We start from the raw sequence: 19,127 nt of genomic DNA, 5'->3' as shown, positions 1-19,127 counted from the left end.
CGTGGCTGGAAGTTATTGAGTCGATGAACGCGTTTTTACCCCTTGATATCCTTGCGGGCCGTCAATTCCCATTTTTAACAACTATTCTCCTCTCCTCCCATCGTCCAATCCTCTCCCCATCCTGCCTCCGTTGGTAGGATCGCCAGAGAGCGGATGGAAGGAGAGCAGAAGCAGACGCGGTCCTTCTCGTCGGAGGAGCTCCAAGCTCACAACAAGCCCACCGACCTGTGGATCTCCATCCATGGGAAGATCTACGACGCCACCGCTTGGGCCCCCGTCCACCCCGGCGGCGATCTCCCCCTCCTCACCCTCGCTGGTCAGGATATCACCGACGCCTTCATCGCCTACCACCCCGGCTCCACCTTGGCCCTCCTCGCCAACAACCCCTACCTCCGCTTCGTCGGCCACCTCTCTGATTACCGCGTCTCCGACGTCTCCAAGGACTACCGTCGCCTCGTCGCCGAGTTCTCCCGCCTCGGCCTCTTCGACAAGAAGGGCCACGGCACCGCCATCTCGCTCTCCGCGATTGCGGTCGTGTTCGCTGCGGTGATCTACTGCATCCTCCGATCCCAGAGCGTGTGGGCCCACCTCGGCTGCGCGGCCGTGATGGGCTTCCTGTGGATGCAATCGGGGTTTCTAGGGCATGATTCGGGGCACTACGAGGTGACGGGGAGCAAGCGCACGAACAGGGCGATCCAAGTGTTGTCCGGAAACTGCCTAACGGGGCTCAGCATCGGGTGGTGGAACCGCAACCACAACGTCCACCACGTGGCCTGCAACAGCCTCGACATCGACCCGGACTTGCAGCACATACCGGTCTTCGCCGTCTCCGTCGAGATCTTCCGCAGCCTCACCTCCTTCTACTACGAGCGGGAAATGACTTTCGATGCGGTGGCGCGGGCGCTCGTCAGCTACCAGCATTGGACCTTCTACCCGGTCATGTGCGTCGCCCGCATCAACCTCTTCGCCCAAACTCTGCTGCTGCTCTTTTCCAATAAGCGCGTGCCGGGGCGATTCCTAGAGGTACATGCTTCTCTACTTCGTATCTTCCGATCAATTTGACACTTGGTAATTAGGCTCTGATTCGAATCGGATATGCAGATTCTGGGTGTGGCGGTGTTCTGGATCTGGTTCCCTTTGCTGGTGTCGTGCCTTCCGAGCTGGTGGGAGCGCGGTCTGTTTGTGCTGGTGAGCTTCGCGGTGGCGGGGATTCAGCACGTACAGTTCTGCCTCAACCACTGGTCCACCGACACCTATCTCGGGCCACCGCAGGCCAACGACTGGTTCCAGACGCAGACAATGGGAACGCTGGACATCTCCTGCCCCCCATGGATGGACTGGTTCCACGGCGGCCTGCAGTTCCAGGTGGAGCACCACCTGTTCCCGAGGCTTCCTCGCGGGCAACTCCGGCGGATGGTGCCAATCGTTCGCGAGCTCTGCCTCAAGCACGGCCTGCCCTACAACAGCTTCTCCTTCTGGGAGGCCAACGTGCGCACCATCGCCACGCTGAAGGCTGCGGCAATGCTGGCCCGCGACAAGGCCCAACCGTTGCCCAAGAACATGGTATGGGAGGCTCTCAACACCCATGGGTAAGATCCAATTCATGTTTGTGGATGGAAGTTGAACATGTTTCTGAATTCTTTGCATTTATTTCCTGCTATTTTCAGCGTCTGAGGCTGTCAATTTCAATTTTGCAATATTTAAATTCAATAAATTAAAACCAAATAAATTAGTTTCCTTGTTTAACCATCAGTATTTATTTTAAAATCATTAGTAGGACATATACATAATACAGAGCTTATCTATTATCATCAAATATACTTGTTCACTATACACTCAGTTAATATCATATGCTTACATCTCCATTCATTGCACTAAATGGATTATCCTCTCTTGAACTACCTCACTGTAGCATCAATTAGGTATTTGCTTGTAAGGAGGCTTGTCCATAGCAGGAGAAGGATCATACGTTCCATAGTCATTGGTTCTAACCATCAGGAATCTAGCATCAGCTCCGGCCAAAACAGGAGCTTTATAGTACATCAATTTTCGGTTTCCTGCAAGTCAAACATTCAGTAAAGTTTTTATATGTTTACTAGTTCATGAACTTTCGATCACTAACCTGGAAGTGATTCTGAAGGCGATGTAGCTAAGGCAAGAAGGAAGAGAATGAGAATTCTCTTAACAACTTCCAACTCCATCTTGAGTTATGATTTTCTGAGTTACCAGACAGTGGCAGGGAGAGTATATATAAAGGGAAGATAGTGAGCATTGTATTTTTTGCATAGAAAATATTGATTGGCCACAGTGGTGAATCTGGATAGCTGATATGATCTATAAAGTACATAAAGGAGTGGAAAAAGCAGAGGATAAGCACTATCTATCTTCATGGCATCTGATGTGTAGTGAACTAGGTTAGTGGGTGCCTGTATGGTTCGAGTTCATTGGTGGCATTACTCATGCTGATGAAGAATTCTCACCTTTGTTTCTTGTCCAATCCACTCACAGCACACTGAAATGGTAGTGCCATTTGAAGTGACCCTAGAACCCTAAAACTCTGAAACCCTGAATATTTTCTTCTTGTTCTCTTGGTGATTAGTTTAGAGCGTTTGGGTGGCCAATGGATGAGAAAGTTTTTTTTTTGTCACAAAATTACTTTTCTAGTGTTGCTTCAATTTGGTGAAGTATTTTCAATTTTTGGATATAATATTATTGCATATAAAGAAAAATATTTTCCTCCTTTTAAAGTGAGTTTAGGTCTGAATATATTATCATCGTGTTGTGTTTTATGGTGCAAACGAGTTGTGGGTCCAAACCAATCGAGTTGGTCAATCCAAGCAGGCTGAACGACTCACCCATTCCAACTAAACCACCATACTAGACCTACTGACTAGACCATGGGTTCACTTGAGCTCAGCTTGCTTGGTCTGCCTGAACAACTCAATCTACTATTGAACTTCCTTAACAATGCAGTTGAAATTGAGTGTTTTTGCACCACTTGGAGTTCTTGTCGATGTACTTTCTACTTATTTTTCTCGCATTTTCTTGTATTTTTATGGAAGAGATCTCACTTGTGGCATGCTAATAATATCTAAGCAGCTTACGAAATCTAAAGCAAGGTCAAACCCAAACAAACAATCCATGGAAGAAGAAAGTAAAGCTTTATATATATATACTCAGGCCTTTTGTCATACAATACTTTACAAAAGAAAGAATCCCAAAAGCATTTCAGCTGTGACTACTAAAATGTTGCTGCATTTTGATTTCTCCTCTTCTCCTTTACCAATTTGTTGCTGCATATCCTTGCCCCCTACCTCATCAAGTATATGTAGTTCCACTCTATCTCGATATCTGGTACTCGGAGTAGCCAAGCTGCTCCATCTCCCAGTTCATCTTAGAAGCAACTCTCTCGTGCCGAGGGAAGTACTCCTAATTAACACAAAACATATTGTTCATATGTTGTTTAGATTTAGTTAGCAATAACTTAGTGGGATAAAGACTTTGATTGATTGTTGTTATTGTATATAAACAAACTTCCTTGTACTTAAAGTCTTTGAATACTCATGTTTGTCTACTTTTGCTGGTTTGCAATGATTGAGAAGCAAAACTGAAAGAATTTGCAGTTTCTTTCTTTGAGGAAAAAAAAAACTCCAGATGAATTAGAGACTGTAAGATCATTCACTTGTATAATCACCTCCAGCTTTTTCATCAATTCTTTAGCTGTTGGAGCAGAAACTATAATATGGCGAGCATTTGGGCTGATGAAACCTTCTTCCACTGCTTTGTCAATGAAACACAGCAAGGAGTTGTAGTATCCATCAACATTCAGCAATCCTACCTGCAAAAGATTGCCTTACAGTTTAAATATAATATTGTTGAATACAGGAAAGAGAGTCTTACTGGTTTGTCATGGATTCCTAGCTGAGCCCATGCTATCACTTCCAGCAACTCTTCAAGCGTACCATACCCCCCTTGCATTTGAATTTCAATCAGAAAACCCAAGGAGTGGAATGGAATGCAACATTCTCTAGAGATTGGACACTGACCAGGCAATGCGATAAAGGCATCAGAATGTCTAGCCATTTCTGCTTTCCTTTGGTGCATGCCTGCCACTGCCTTCACTTCCCCTACTGTCTCGCCGGTAATCTGCAGCAAGAATTCAAGAAAGATACGAGAGAAGTTTAACTTGAAGCAATGGTAAGTATGTAAAAAGAAACCCTTACCTCTCGAGGCATGAGAGTCTTGGGTATGACCCTGCAAGGAGAGTTAGTTGTTCATGAACAAGGAACAGATCATTCAGAGAGTCGAGTTAAGCATGCAGCAGTTAAAAAGCTATATATAGCTCACCCCATTACGTGCCTTCCACCTTCATAAACAGCTTGGGAGACCAAGCCCATTAGGCCTACACTTCCACCTCCGTACACCAAATCAATGTTCCTGGATACCTGAAATTACAGCAGTTCTCACTCTCCCTGAAGCTTCGGTGATTGATGGATTAGAAAACATTACAAGTTCATTGCCGAGCTCCACGGCCGAGTCCTGGTAGCTTCTCTTCTTCCCCTGGCTGCTTCCGCAGAAGACGCAGATCCTTGTAAATTTGGAAGGACTCGCACTCGCAGCAGCTTGCTCTCCCTCCATGGCGACCTGCAGGCACGAGCTGTAGCTCTTTTGGCTTCCTTATACTGCTCGTCGGCTGGCCACTGGCACCAACAAAATGAGAGCTTTATCTTTGACTGTCCGTGCCATCCTACAACGCGCGCGCACACATGCATGCACACGCAGGGGCACAAGAGAACAAACGGGGGGTCCCGCCTGTCCCCCGGCAGCCTCATGCACTGATTCGCATTGCCCCCTCCTCCCCTCCGCTGCGTGAGGATCGAGCAGGACTCCATTACTACGCTGGGCCAAGGACAGAGAGACTTGCTAATCATGCTTCGGTAAGAAAGCTGGCAGAGCGAATTTGTTGGACTTGACGAGCATTATTTTGTGGTTTCCTCCTCATCGTTCTTTTTTATTTTACTGGAGGAATGGGATCGATAGTTTTGTGCTTTGATATATATATATAGATTTTACCATCCGATTAACTCTGCATAGATTATTTGATTTTACATTCTTTCTACAAATAAATTCAGGAGCCATGCCAGATATGACTCTTGTCGTATATGCGTCCTCTTACCATTATTTCTAGGGATATAATTTTATTCGAATTTGATAGATAATTTAACATCCTACTCAAATGGAGAAGGATAGGAAGAAATTTTTTATATTTGATTATAATAAATGGATATTTAGATATGAGTAATTTTTTAGATATGGATATGAAAGTGGATATATATATATATATATAAAAGTTTTATTTTTTATTGGAAAAGAAAAAATTTTATTCCGTTTTTCTCCTTGGAAAAAAAGTCTTAGTTTGCTTCTTTATCCTATCATCAACACGTATCTTATCTTCTTTTCCATGAGAAATTCATCCAATCGAAGGAGCGCAAGACGAAGAAGAACAGACAAGTATATTGAAATATTTTTTTTTTAAATGAGAATGATAGAGAGTAATAGGAAGATGTGTAGAATATGAAAGTTAAATATCCGATGGATATAGAGATTATAAGAGCATTCATATCAAATATTCTAAATATACATTTTATTTTAAATTTTACATTTTACCTAAAAAAATCCCTTATATCAGATACCCTACTAATTCCCTAAATTTAGATTTTATGAACAGTAATTCCCTAAATTTAGGGAATGAACAATAGTCATGCATTGAAAAAAGATTCTCTAAATAACTGATGTGGATGCTCATAGAATAGATATAATAAATGAAGATGAGTAAGAAGAATATAAAATTCTACCTAAATTTTAATCGCTGTCATCCCTAATTATCTCCTCTGGCCACTACACCACACCAAACCCTAAACACTTATCTCTTCTTGCCACTACACCACATCAAACCCTAAACACTTATCTTCTCCTCCATCGTGGAGCTTATGATTATTGGTTTCTCCATTTGTACTTTGTCCGATGAGCAAGCTTCCAACATTAAATTTTTACCTCGTTCTTGTTTTGAAAATGGAAATGAACGGCGTTGAATCGACCGCCTTGTCCACCATTCCACGGCCACATCATGTCACCGCATCATCTGACATTATTGCGACAGCAATGGCGAGAAATGAAGCATCCAGTTCTTGGTACGAACTAAAAAAAGATGGTCAAAAATAAAAGCGCTTCCTTTTTGTATATTACCACGACGTTTATTTATTTATTATTAAAACAATATTTGATTCTGTTTTAATTCATTTTTATTTTAAAAATATCTTTATTTTAAATGCTACAACCATCCCTTCCTCTTGTAATTATTATAATATAATATTAATCATTTCAAATAAAATATAGTAATTAGGATTCGTAATTGTTAAATATAATGTTTGATATCCAATAAAAAATATTCATATAATAATAATAATAATAATAAATGATAAGGAATCAGAATTAAGTATTTATGTTATAATAGAAATTTAACAAAAATGCTGAGAAGAAATAAAAATGAAATATTATTTTTAATGATGAATATATTGATAATTTTAATAAAAGGAACTTTAGGGTAATTTTTGTCAAAAAAAAAAAAAAAAGTAAAAATCAAAAATCAAAAGGCACTTAAAAAAAAGGTCAAAAAGTACACCCCATTAGATATTTTATCTCGAGAATACTCTGATTTCCTGCATTATTATAATAGCTACAGCTAGTTCTATATAATGCATCATGCGTAGAAGTGACTGGGTACTTGTTACATGTAAGACTTAATATAAAATTATTAGGGTGCGTTTGGTTCGGGATTATTCTTGATAATCTTGGTTATCCATCCAAGGTTATCAACAAAAACCTTGTTTGGTTTAGGTATTCGATGATTTCCAAGTAATGTTCCATTCCCGACACGTCAGCAAAAGGGTCATGCAGCCCGGAATCAGATAACCTCAGAAAACTAAGGTTTTTCTTGATTCCGGGATTAACGAATTTTTTTTACCAAAAATACCCTCCGATAAGAAAAAACATGAAAAAAAGAGAAAAAATATTAAAAAATGTAAAAAAATAAAAAAATGTTTTAAAAAATTTAAAATTTAAAATTTTATTTTTTTAAAAAAATAAATAATTTTAAAAAACAAAAAATAAATTTATTTTTTTTTAAAATTAAAAAAAAAATTAAAAAAATAAAATTTTAAAATTTTAAAAAAAATTAAAATAAATAAATAAATAAATAAATAAATAAAAAATTAATATTAAAAAATGTAAAAAAATAAAAAATATAAATATAAATAATATAAAAATATAAAAACATTAAAAAAATAAAAAAAAACACATACAAAATATACATGAAAAAGAAAAGTAAAAAAACATTAAAAAATAAATAAATAAATAATAATAATAATAATAATAATAATAATATTATGTATAGTTGGTTTTGTAATTGAGGGTAATACGGTAAAATATTAAACTAGGGTATTCATTAAAACCTTCAAACAAACAAGTTTTTATTGCATTACCTAGGTTGAACCAAACAACATTTGGTTATGTTTTATTCCACATAACCTTAGTTATGTGATTACCTGATAATCACATAACCAAGGTCATACATGATGACTTGAACCAAACACACCCTTATAATATTATAGTAACTACTTAGTATGATAGTAACTCTTCACACTATTCAACTTAATCTTACCCTAGGGCATGTAGTAACTATTTAGTAATTTCTATTGATCCTGTCCGAACCAAGAGTCAGCGGACGCTGGGCACGTGGCGCTCTCTGCTGGATCTTCGAGTGCTCCAGCGAACCTGCAACAAACCGGGCCGGGAGGGGTTCCCGGCGACGGTCCTCCGACGCTCAAGTCAGGTAGGCTATGGAGAAAGTGGCTGCCAAATCTGTATCATGCGTACCTTTGGCGAAGTAATAGCCTCTTTATATAGGACGGAGAAAGAATTGATGCACGCCCATCGAGATGCGTACGTGTCAGCAACCCATACCACGGTATGCACTTGTCAGAGAGCTTACCTGATCCCATACTGCTACAGTGAGAGAATGTTCTTTGATGGGACGGAAGGACCCCCGTTGTCAGGCTAGTCGTATGGCATAGCCATACGACTTGACGGCTGTCAGAAAATGTTCCCATCTTTTACCCACCACCTGTCTGGGGAGCCCGGCCCACCGGGCGGGCGGTGAAAGTCCGGACGCGGTGAAAGTCGTCCGGACGGCCCTGATTCTTTGCGCCGTCCGGGGGGGGGTGCTTCCTTCCGCTCGGTCATTGTGCACTGCTTCATTTGAGCGTCGGAACCCTGGTCCCTACCAGGGTGTCTTTTTACTATCAGATTTCCCTTTTTTCCGAGTCCGGTCGGCTCGCCCCTTTCGGGTGAGCCACTGGACCCTTTGACCTCCCCTCAGCGTTGACTCCTTGTGGGGTTCCGGCTTTTTACCGCCGGATCATCTATAATTACTATTTTCAAATTATTTTAATCAGTTAAAATAATTTTGATTAAATTAATAAATAATATTTTGAGATAGTAATCTTCATAGTTTATGATTTAAGATCTTAATAAAATAGTTTCTTTTTTTTTTTCATGTGAGTAGCTTCTATATTTTTTTAAGTGTTAAATCTTAAATCTTAAAATTAGTTGAATTTTCATATTATAGCAACTATCAAATAGCTTTATGTTGCAACAATAACTTCTACACTTAGTTAAATCCCAAATTTTAAAATTTGGAATTTTAAATCTTAAACTTTAAACACTATTATGTCAAAATATTATTTATCAATTTGATCAAAAATATTTAAATTACATCAAAATTATTTTAAAACAGTTATAACAGCTAGTTATAAAGTATCTTCTACACATTATAGTAACTATATAGGAACTTCTACTCATTATAGCAGTTAATTATAGCTGCTACAATAATTCTGAAAGCAAAGAATAATATTACAGCGGCTACTCGATAATTGCTACAAACAGGGGCAGCAACACGGACCCAATGTGGGCATATGGCCACACTGGGCCCCGACAAAAAATAATAATATTAATATGACAAAATAAATATTACCTGACCCTAATTAAACTTCGTCTCCACTCACATTAGCCCTCCGACCTCCGTAGTTCGTACTCTGTACTCTGTAGCAAATTACACGCCTACTTCCTCCACCCTCTGCAACATGCATGGAAGCTCAATCAAAGTTAATCCTAATTCCTAAACTTGTTTCCCTTGTTCGGGAAAAAAGATGACGTTGGCCCCTTTATTCTTTTAAAATTTCCTTTTGAGTTGGACTTAATGGCTAAAATTTGATTATAAATGTTTGATTTATGACCTCATTCTTATTTGTGAATTGAAGTCGGTCGTTGCCCGTCAGGCAACGATGTCGTGACTTGCTAAGCGATAATTTTTGTTTTCAGCATTGTGTTGGTTAAACTGTTCTTAATAATTTACTTTAAGAAAATGTCAATTTTAGAGGTTTATCTGGACAATCTAGTTTCATATAAAATAAAATAAAATGTATTATATATTTTTTTTTTTTGAAGAAAAAAGAGAGTGATGATATCTTCTATTCGAGTGATATAATCAATGCTTAATAGCTAGTAGAGATAAGAGAAGAAGAAGAAGAGTATAAGAGGAAGAAGACAAGGTGAAAATGGTTTTTTGATTCGATACACAATTATGAATAATCTAGACAACATTTATACACAGTAGTTTATATAAGAGAGAATGATTTTCAATCCCTTGATTGTAGCCTAATTGAGTAAATATTCGATAATATTTCTGTGATTAGAGTGATCCTCAATCCCTTGATTGTAGCATGTGATTGCTTTATTTTTATGAGATTTTGGTGTGATTATTTCTCTCCTTAGCATTCCCCCGCAAATGAAGTGATGTAGCACACACCATGAGTTTGTCACGTAAAAAAGCAAATCGGTGAGAAGAGAGACCCTTTGTGAGAATGTCAGCCAGCTGATCTTGAGTGGAAATATATTGGATGATGAGAGTCTTACAGGCAACATGTTCATGAATAAAGTGAAAATCAATCTCAATATATTTTGTACGACAGTGAGGGAAGTTGTGCCAATGTTGTCACACCAAAGAACCGGAGGAAATAGCATAGACACTCAGAGTTCCCCCAATAATGATTGAAGCTAACAGAGTTCTGCAGTAGCATGAGCTAGTGCCTGATATTCAGACTTAATACTGGATCGGGCAACAACTTGTTGTTTCTTTGAATTCTAGGAGATGAGGTTGTCACCAAGAAATATACAGTAGCCAGTGGTGGACCGATATCATCGGGACAACCAGCCCAATCAACATCTTGTTAATACCCCAACGTTGTTTTGATGTGATAAAACAAGTTAGGTAGGTCATGTTGTGTTTAATCCTGTGTCTAAGTGTGCAGGAACTTAGGAGCACAAGATATCGAGCACAAGACGCATCTAGCGAGAAGGACGGCACGAGAGAGAGTCGATGGGCTCGGTGCATCTGAGGGACGAGGTGTTGCTGAAGAGTACGCGAGTGAACGAGAATGAGTCGTGCGGCGTTTCCGAGGGATGAGAAGCCAGGAGCGAAAGCTTGCTCAAGAAGGCTGAAAGTGTTGGAACCCCGAGGTGTTTTGATGTGATCAAACAAGTTAAGCTAGGTCCTGCGTAGTTTAACCCTTGTGTCTAAGTGTGCAGGAACTTAGGAACACAGGAAGTCGAGCGGAAGACGCGGCTAGCGAGAAGGACGGCACGGGAGAGAGCCGACGGGCTCGGTGCGTCCGAGGGACGAGGTGTCCGCGGAAGAGTACACCGGTGGACAAGAAGAACGTGCGCGGCGTTCGAGGGACGAGAAACCGGGAAGGAAGGCTGCTCGAGGAGAAGGCCGGAACATGGGTTCGGGTGAGCCCTATTCCGGATGGCCGAGATCACCCAAGCTAGTGGAGCCGGAACAGAAGACCCGGACTGAGACGAGCTGAACCGAAGCGGAGCGAACAGACGAAAAAAGTCAACCAGAGTTGACTTTTGGGGTCCGGGGCGCCCGGACCTAAGCTGACCGGATCGAGTCAAACCATCCGAACGTTGGGGGTTTGACCAGATCGAGTCAAACTCGATCTGAACGTTAAAATTTTATCCCCAGGCGCCGGAACCCTTCCAGGCGCTGACCAAACTATAAATATAGCCTTGGTCCGAGAACTAAAGTTAACTCACTCGTAATCAACTTCTGTGTGCTTTACTTTTCTTCTTGTACGTTCAACGCTCCGCCCAGAGGAGAATCAGATAGTGTGCTTACATTCCTTGGATTAGCAATCCCCTTATTGCAAACCAAGTAAAACTCTGGTGTCTGTTTTTCTTTACTTAGTCTCTTTTATTTATTTATTACAAGTGTTCATTATATAGTTGAAATCCGAGAAAGGTTCGTGTTTTAATTTGTAGGGTAATTCACCCTCCCTCTTGCCGGCCTACAAAGGACCAACAAGTGGTATCGAGGCGAGGACGCTTGGGAGGACTAACCCGATCGAAGCAACAAGATGGCGGACCAAGCATCGTCCACCAAAATTCGAGGGAACTGCAGTTGGGGCGTCGTATGGAGGTATTCCTAAAACAGATTTTGAAATTCAGTTTATTATGAAATATGGTTTTATAGCTCCAGTAGATAAAGATGGAAAAGAAAAGAAGAGAGCGATTGGACAAAGAAGGAGCAGAATGAGTCGATAGCCGTGCGGAACATCACCTGCTGAGTGTGTTACCGCCTCAAGAGGTCAATCGCATCGGAAACTATGTATCTGCTAAAGAACTTTGGGAGAAGTTCTTGGAACTCCACAACACGTCCGAAGCAAAGCTCGCTAGAAGGACATCCTCCAAGCTGATGAACATCCGTCTGGAAAAAGGTGAGAAAGTAGCCATCTACATGCGAAGGTAAAAGAAATAATTACTAGTCTTTAGAACCTCGGAGAAACGGTAACAAATCGGGACAGCATACGCTACGCACTCAACGCATTTCCCAGAACTCCCGAGTGGACGTCAATCATCGACGCCTACTACATCTCAAAGGACCTGGAGGTAAGTACATTAGAGGAATATTTTTCTACCCTTGAATTACACGAAACTAGATGTGCAGAGATATCAAAGGACACAACCCAGACTATGGCGCTAAACGCAACCAACAAGGATGAACCCAAGTCAGACTCCGAAGACGACAAAGAAGCATACATGGTAAGAAACTTTAAAAAGTTTTTTAGATCTAATAAATTTAAAATGCAGAATCAAAAGAATCAAAAAGGTAGAAGAAAGGTGCGGTGCTACCAGTGTCAGAAGGAGGGACACCTAAGAGAAGACTGCCCAGAACTCAATAAGGTCAAAATGAAGACACCCAAGAAGCACAACCTAAAAGCAACTTGGGACGACACTTCTTCATCCGAATCAGAAGCTCAAGAATATGCTGGGATAGCGCTGATGGCAAGTTACGAAGGGCAAAGCTCGTCAGAACCTAGAATCGATGAAGGGGGAGCGACCTCAGATGAGAGCAGCGAAGCAGGGGGAGATTCAGACTTCAAGTCTGATATGGTAAGTGAGGTATGCCTCTTACCCCCTGATCAACTTTACTCTGGCATTAAGGCAATGACTAAATCCATGTATAGATTAGAAAATGAAAATACCAAATTAAAAAATGAAATTCTGGAAACAAAAAGAATTTTAGCAAAATCATGTCTAATAGAGGATTTTGATAAATTGAAAATTCACAATGAAAAACTAAAAGAAGAAATAGAAAGATTGAAAAAATATAAAAGTTCAAATATTTCTACTTTTAGAAATTATAGAGGTTTAAATTGGTATTATAGATTTCATCAAAGTCAAATTAGAAATATATCAAAAATCTATGTACCTAGGAAATACTTGGTTAACCCTGTAGGTAGGAACCTCTACTGGGTTCCAAAAACCTGTTTAATTTAAAATTAGACTTAGCATTTTCAGCAAGGAAATTAAACGACTAATTTCATTATGAGGCTTTGTCTAAGGAAGTGGTTGTTGCTCCAATAACCAAGAAGGCCTAGTGCCTCGCCACGACCTGGAAGCCAAGTATCGAAATGAAAAGTTTAATTGACTAACTGAAAAAGTATTAATTTAATTTACCTAATGCTTTAAAAGAGTTATTCAATTTATATATTTAAAATTAATTTATAATAATTTTTTTTGAAATTAATTTTTTTTTGACTTAGAAAATTTCTGAAAATTATTGACTTAGAAATTTTCTGAAAATTGACTTAGAAATTCTTTTTGGAAATTGACTTAAATCTTTTTAAATTAACTTAGATATTTTTTTAACTTAGGAATTTTTCTATGAATATTGTCTTAGACATTTTCCTTTGAAAATTGCCTTAGAAATCTTTTATAAAAATTCACGTTAAAATTTTCTGAATATTGACTTAGAATTTTTTTAAACTAGACATTCTCTTTTGAAACATTGCCTTAGAAATTGCCTTAGAAATTTCTCTTTTAAGTTAATTGCCTTAGAAATTTTTTTTACCTCAGACTTGTTTAGAGAACCCCTATTTTTTATGTGATCAAAGGGGGAGAAATATGTTAAATCTAGGGGGAAGTATACACTTATTAAATTGAAATATCTTTGGACTTAATTGCAAATAAATTATTTTTACTGCATCTGTATTACCCTAGCTTAACTTGGGTTGCTCACATCAAAAAGGGAGAGATTGTTGGAACCCCGAGGTGTTTTGATGTGATCAAACAAGTTAAGCTAGGTCCTGCGTAGTTTAACCCTTGTGTCTAAGTGTGCAGGAACTTAGGAACACAGGAAGTCGAGCGGAAGACGCGGCTAGCGAGAAGGACGGCACGGGAGAGAGCCGACGGGCTCGGTGCGTCCGAGGGACGAGGTGTCCGCGGAAGAGTACACCGGTGGACGAGAAGAACGTGCGCGGCGTTCGAGGGACGAGAAACCGGGAAGGAAGGCTGCTCGAGGAGAAGGCCGGAACATGGGTTCGGGTGAGCCCTATTCCGGATGGCCGAGATCACCCAAGCTAGTGGAGCCGGAACAGAAGACCCGGACCGAGACGAGCTGAACCGAAGCGGAGCGACCAGACGGAAAAAGTCAACCAGAGTTGACTTTTGGGGTCCGGGGCGCCCGGAACCATCCGGGGCGCCCGGACCCCTCCGGGGCGCCCGGAACCATCCGGGGCGCCCGGAATGAGATTTTTGACCAGATCGAGTCAAACTCGATCTGAACGTTGGGAGATAAAGTTTTATCCCCCCAGGGCGCCCGGATAGCCTTGGTCCAGAAGCAAATCAATTAATCAGAACAACGAACTTGTAATCAACTTCTGTGTGCTTTACTTTTCTTTTTGTACGTTCAACGCTGTAAGAGGCTACTCCGCCCAGAGGAGAATCAGATAGTGCGCTTACATTCCTTGGATTAGCAATCTCCTGATTGCAAACCAAGTAAAACTCCAGTGTCTGTTTTTCTTTACTTAGTCTCTTTTATTTATTTATTACAAGTGTTCATTATATAATTGAAATCCGAGAAAGGTTCGTGTTTTAATTTGTAGGGCAATTCACCCCTCCCCTCTTGCCGGCCTACAAAGGGACCAACAGAAAGTTGGGTTCAGGTGAGCCATATTCCGAATGGCTGAGATCACCCAAGCAAGAGGAACCGGAGTGGAAGACTCGGACCGAGGCGAGCAAAATCGGAGCGGAAGGCTTGGACTGAAAAAGTCAACTTGGTTGACTTTCTTGGTTCGGACACCCGGAACCCTTTCGGGCGCTCGAAATCGAACTTTATCTGGATCGCATTTGATCACGATCTATTGTGAAAGAGATAAAATTGTTGGATCGTGATGCACGTGAGAGGGGAGGGGGGTGAATCACATGATTTTTAAAACTTGTTTTCTTTTAAAAATTAAAAGCAGAATACACAGTGGAAAGTAAGAAAGAAAGCTCTAGAAAAATACGAGCGATTTTTACTTGGTTCGGAGCCTTCGACGACTCCTACTGCAAGGCCCAGGTCCTGCGGACCTATCGATGGCCAATCCACTAAAAACCTCTTCCGGTTCCCTCGGAAGAGATAATCGAGTACAAAAGGTTAGGTCAAATGCAACATACTGCACTTGCCCTTTTATAGTAATTAAGTACAAAGACAAAAGTTACCAACACTTCTTATGGATTGAAATGAAAGCTCTTCTTGTGTTGATGTATGTCTGCCGGGTGTGACCAAAACTCCTCGAATCAATTGTCGGGCTCAACAACTTCGTAGTAGAGTCATAGTAGTAATTGGGAGCAGTCGAAAGCTTGAAAGAACGCGTAGTAGCTCGTATGTAGTTGTTGTTCTAATGCCTCTTCAAAACTACCTTATAAAAGGCTTGGAAGGAGGCTTCCATAAGCATAAAAGGCGGCTTCCATAAGCATAGAAGGCGCCTTCCATAAGCATGGAAGACACCTCCAATGAGGCAAAATCAATCCCAAAGTGATCAGCGCTTATCCAATACTTCGGTCAAATTTTATCCAGCGGAAGGCGCCTTCTAAGAACAGTACCGAGGTGCCTTCCATAGCCATGGATGGCGCCTTCGGGTACTACTCACTCGAAGGCATCTTTGTTTCTTTGCTTGCTTTCTTGCTCTGCAACAAATGTGTTAGTCCAAAATACCCTGCAAAACAAGTGTTAACACAATATAAAAAATAGAGTAATTAGTTCCTGCCCTCCCAGGATCAGGAACTAGTCAAGGTCTCAGTTTAGGGATCCCAAATGGACCTTAATTGGGTTGACGCCTACTGTTCCTCAACTGGGACATGCCCTTATAGTCACTCTCCTCTAGTGACTTACCTTTTGCCAGACATCCGGTCAGCCCGTCGACCTAGCTGGGCTTCGTGCCAACTATCTGGTCGACCCGTTGACCTAGCTAGGCTTCGTGCCAGATATCTGATTAGCCCGTCGACCTATCTAGAATTCTTGCCAGCTATCCGATCGGCCCGTCGACCTAGCTGGGCTTTGCACCAGCTATCCGGTCGGTCCGTCGACCTAACTAGATTTTTCCTGCACACTAAGTCAAAATGTTAGATCACAACAAAACTAACTTAACCTATTTTGTCATTCATCAAAACCTGAGTTAGACCGTTAGTGCTAACCACAGTAATAATAATTTTATCCCCCTCCAAGCACCTGGAACTCTTCCTGGCGCCCCGAGTAAGGTTATATAAGCAGTCTTGCTCCCAAAGCTAAACAACAACGTGAAATACAAAGAAACAACACTTGTGCATTTTAATTTTTATTTAGCTTCTTTTCTGTGCGTTCATGACTATAAGAGGCTTCTCTTCTTGAAGAAGATTCTTAGTGCGATTCAACTTCCTTGCATTAACAACCTCCCCGGTTGTAACCAAGTAAATATGTGAGCCTCGTCTTTTTAGTTTATCTTTTATTTTGTTTATGCAAGTGTTCATTTTATTTAAGTTATAAATCTGAGGAAGGTATTTTTGTTTGTTTTTGTGCAAGGGCTATTCACCCCCCTTCTAACCGGCCGCCAAAGGTCCTAACAAGTAGTATCATAGCAAGGACCCTTTAGGAGGACTAACCATCGATCAAAACACCGAATCAATGGTCGGACCAAGCATATACCCACCGAAGTTCGAGGGAAAGTTCGCGAGTTAAAAAAAGAAAATGGAGGTATTATTTAAAATCGACTTTGAATTACTTTTAATAATGAAATTTTAGTTTTGTAGCACCTAAAGGAAAGGAAGAATACCAGTGGAAGGAGCAGACCAATTTCGTGGCAAACGACAAAGCAGAGTTTCATCTACTGAACATCCTACCGCCAGAAGAAGTCAACCGGATCGACGCCTATGACTCAGTAAAGGAGCTTTGGGAGAAGTTCCTTGAGCTACACAAAGGGACGTCCGAAGCCAAGCTCGTGAGACGGGATCTGCTAAGGAATCAGTTAAGCAACATAAAATTGGAAGCAGAAGAAGCCGTTACACATCTTCACTCGAAAATGAAGGAACTAATCACTGGACTCACGAATCTCGGAGAAAAGGTAAGCAACCGAGATTACTAAGGTACACGCTTAATACATTTCCTAGATCTACTGAGTGGGTATCATTAGTAGATGCTTACTATATTTCTAAAGATTTAGATTCTGTTATCTTAGAAGAAATGTTTTTAACTTTTGAAGTCCCTGAAACGAGATGTGCAGATCCGAAGAAGGAGCCGAAGCACAACAATGTCTTTAAGGGAAGGATGGATGAACGAGATTCAAAATCCTCTCTGGACGACGATGAAACTATAATGATGGTAAGACAATTTAAAAAATTATTTAAAACTAGAAAATCTACCATTTGCAGGGTAGAAAGAAAAGAACAATTAGATGCTACACCGTAATGAAGAAGGATACGTTAAAGGCAACTGCCCTAAATTGAAGAACAAGGACAAGGGTAAGAACAAGAAGCCCGTCAAAACAAACAAGCATAAAAATCTGAAGGCGACGTGGGACGAAATGTCGTTCGAATTAGAGATTGAGGCTTTCTCCGGACTTGGGTTAATGGCAAGTCATCAAGACGACGAAAACGAAGTAAGCTCGTCTGAAATGAGCATCGAGAGCATCGATGAAGGGGGAGCGATATCGGAAGAATGTAGCAGTTCAGGGGGAGCTACGGATAACAAGATCGACAAGGTAAGTCAGGTACGATCTCTTTCTCCTGATAAGTTATTTAAATTTGTTAAATATTATCTAAAGACGGTTGCCAATTAAAAAAAAGAAAATAAAGAATTAAAATTAATTCTAGTTAAATTTTGCCAAGATTTTAAAAAGTTAAAATTGGAAAATGATGAATTGAAAATACAAGTAGAAGACTTGAAAAATCGTGCATGCTTAAATATTAAAAATTTAAATATTAGGAAATATAATAATTTGAACTGGTATTTTAATTACCATAAGGGACAAATTAAGAAAGTTTCTCAGAAATATGTTCCTAAAAGATTTTTAATTAACCCAGTTGGTTGGAACCTATATTGGGTTCCAAAGTCTTGTCTAAATTGAACTTTAATTAGACTTAGGGTTTTCAGTAAGAAATTAAATGCTTGAATTTTCTTAAGAGACTTTGTCTAGAAAGTGGTTGTTGCTGCAATAATCAAGAAAATCTAGTACCTCGTCATAGCCTAGAAGTCAATTAATGAAATAAAATATTTAATTGACTAACTGATAAAACATTTAATTGTAATTAAATAATGCTTTAAATAGTTACTCAAAATATTTTCTTTTTGGTGTTTTTAACTTAGAAAAAACTTAATTTTTTTCGGAAGTATCAGCTTTACTTTACCAAAATTACTTCTACAAAATTAATTTTTACAAATTTGTTTAACTTAGGAAATTATTGATGTTACAATTTTTTTGTGTGATATCAAAAATATTTTTTACTTGGATTTTTTTTAAAATTATTGTAATTTTTTTTAAAGTGGTATCAAAATTTTTAAAAACTTGATAAGATTTTCAAAATGTTGAAAATCAGATTTTTTTTTTTTTAACTAAAATTTTTTTTCCTATTTTTTGAAAAATTTATCCTTAGATTTCTTTTGGTACCCCATTTTTTATGTGATCAAAGAGGGAGAAGGGAAGATTAAGTCTAGGGGGAGATAGTTTAACCTTTTTCAATTTTTTACACTTTTATTATAAAATTTATCTCTGTTACTTTATGTTAGTTTACATTAACTTAACTTGGGTTGCTCACATCAAAAAGAGGGAGATTTTTGGTATCGGAAAGTTGTTTTGATGTGATCAAACAAGTTAGGTTATGTCCTGTTGTGTTTAATCATATGTCTAAGTGTGCAAAAACTTAGGAGAACAGGATATCGAGCAAGAGATGTAGCTAGTGAGAATGATGGCACAGGAGAGAGCCAACGAGATTGGTGCGTCTGAGGGACGAGGTGCTGCGGAAGAGTACGCAGGCGGGCGAGAAGGAGGCGCGTGGCGTTTCCGAGGTACTGCTAGGAAAAGCTCAAGAGCCAAAAGTAGGATAAGGAAGATCATTTGCTATAATTGTCAATGAGAAGGACACATAAGAGATGATTACCCTCTCTTGAAGAAGAAAGAAGAAAAGAAGAAGTCAAAAGAAAAAGGGAAGAA

General features: G+C 39.9%; 2 protein-coding genes and 1 long non-coding RNA gene across 6 annotated transcripts; 1 reads left to right on the top strand and 2 right to left on the bottom strand.

The window, feature by feature from the left end:
* The first annotated feature begins 9 nt into the window (after positions 1–9).
* LOC122040688 (delta(8)-fatty-acid desaturase 2-like) lies at positions 10–1,746 on the top strand. Its single transcript, XM_042600112.1, has 2 exons — positions 10–1,023; positions 1,102–1,746. The coding sequence occupies exons 1-2, from the start codon at positions 154–156 to the stop codon at positions 1,591–1,593; spliced, it is 1,362 nt and encodes a 453-aa protein (XP_042456046.1). The 5' UTR covers positions 10–153; the 3' UTR covers positions 1,594–1,746.
* A 37-nt stretch (positions 1,747–1,783) lies between these two features.
* Positions 1,784–2,303, bottom strand: LOC122040691. The gene is made up of 2 exons (XR_006128693.1): positions 2,123–2,303; positions 1,784–2,057 (listed from the first exon to the last, which is right to left on the bottom strand). It is a non-coding gene; the product is annotated as an uncharacterized LOC122040691 (long non-coding RNA).
* Positions 2,304–3,040: 737 nt separating this feature from the next.
* On the bottom strand, positions 3,041–5,087 carry LOC122040689 (cytokinin riboside 5'-monophosphate phosphoribohydrolase LOG3-like). 4 transcript variants are annotated; one of them, XM_042600116.1, is made up of 7 exons: positions 4,510–5,087; positions 4,348–4,445; positions 4,224–4,254; positions 4,047–4,146; positions 3,901–3,971; positions 3,695–3,838; positions 3,041–3,429 (listed from the first exon to the last, which is right to left on the bottom strand). In XM_042600116.1, exons 1-7 carry the CDS (start codon positions 4,636–4,638, stop codon positions 3,340–3,342), a joined length of 663 nt encoding a protein of 220 aa, XP_042456050.1. In that variant the 5' UTR covers positions 4,639–5,087; the 3' UTR covers positions 3,041–3,339. The 4 variants fall into 4 exon arrangements, with proteins under 4 accessions (XP_042456050.1, XP_042456048.1, XP_042456049.1 ...); XM_042600114.1 differs by having other exon boundaries at positions 3,901–4,146; XM_042600115.1 differs by having other exon boundaries at positions 3,041–3,838.
* Positions 5,088–19,127: the final 14,040 nt, after the last annotated feature.

This window comes from Zingiber officinale, chromosome 2A (assembly GCF_018446385.1).
Source record: "Zingiber officinale cultivar Zhangliang chromosome 2A, Zo_v1.1, whole genome shotgun sequence".
NCBI classification, from domain to species: domain Eukaryota; kingdom Viridiplantae; phylum Streptophyta; class Magnoliopsida; order Zingiberales; family Zingiberaceae; genus Zingiber; species Zingiber officinale.
The sequence above is the reverse complement of the archived record's forward strand: the minus strand, read 5'-3'. Positions and strand labels throughout refer to the sequence as shown.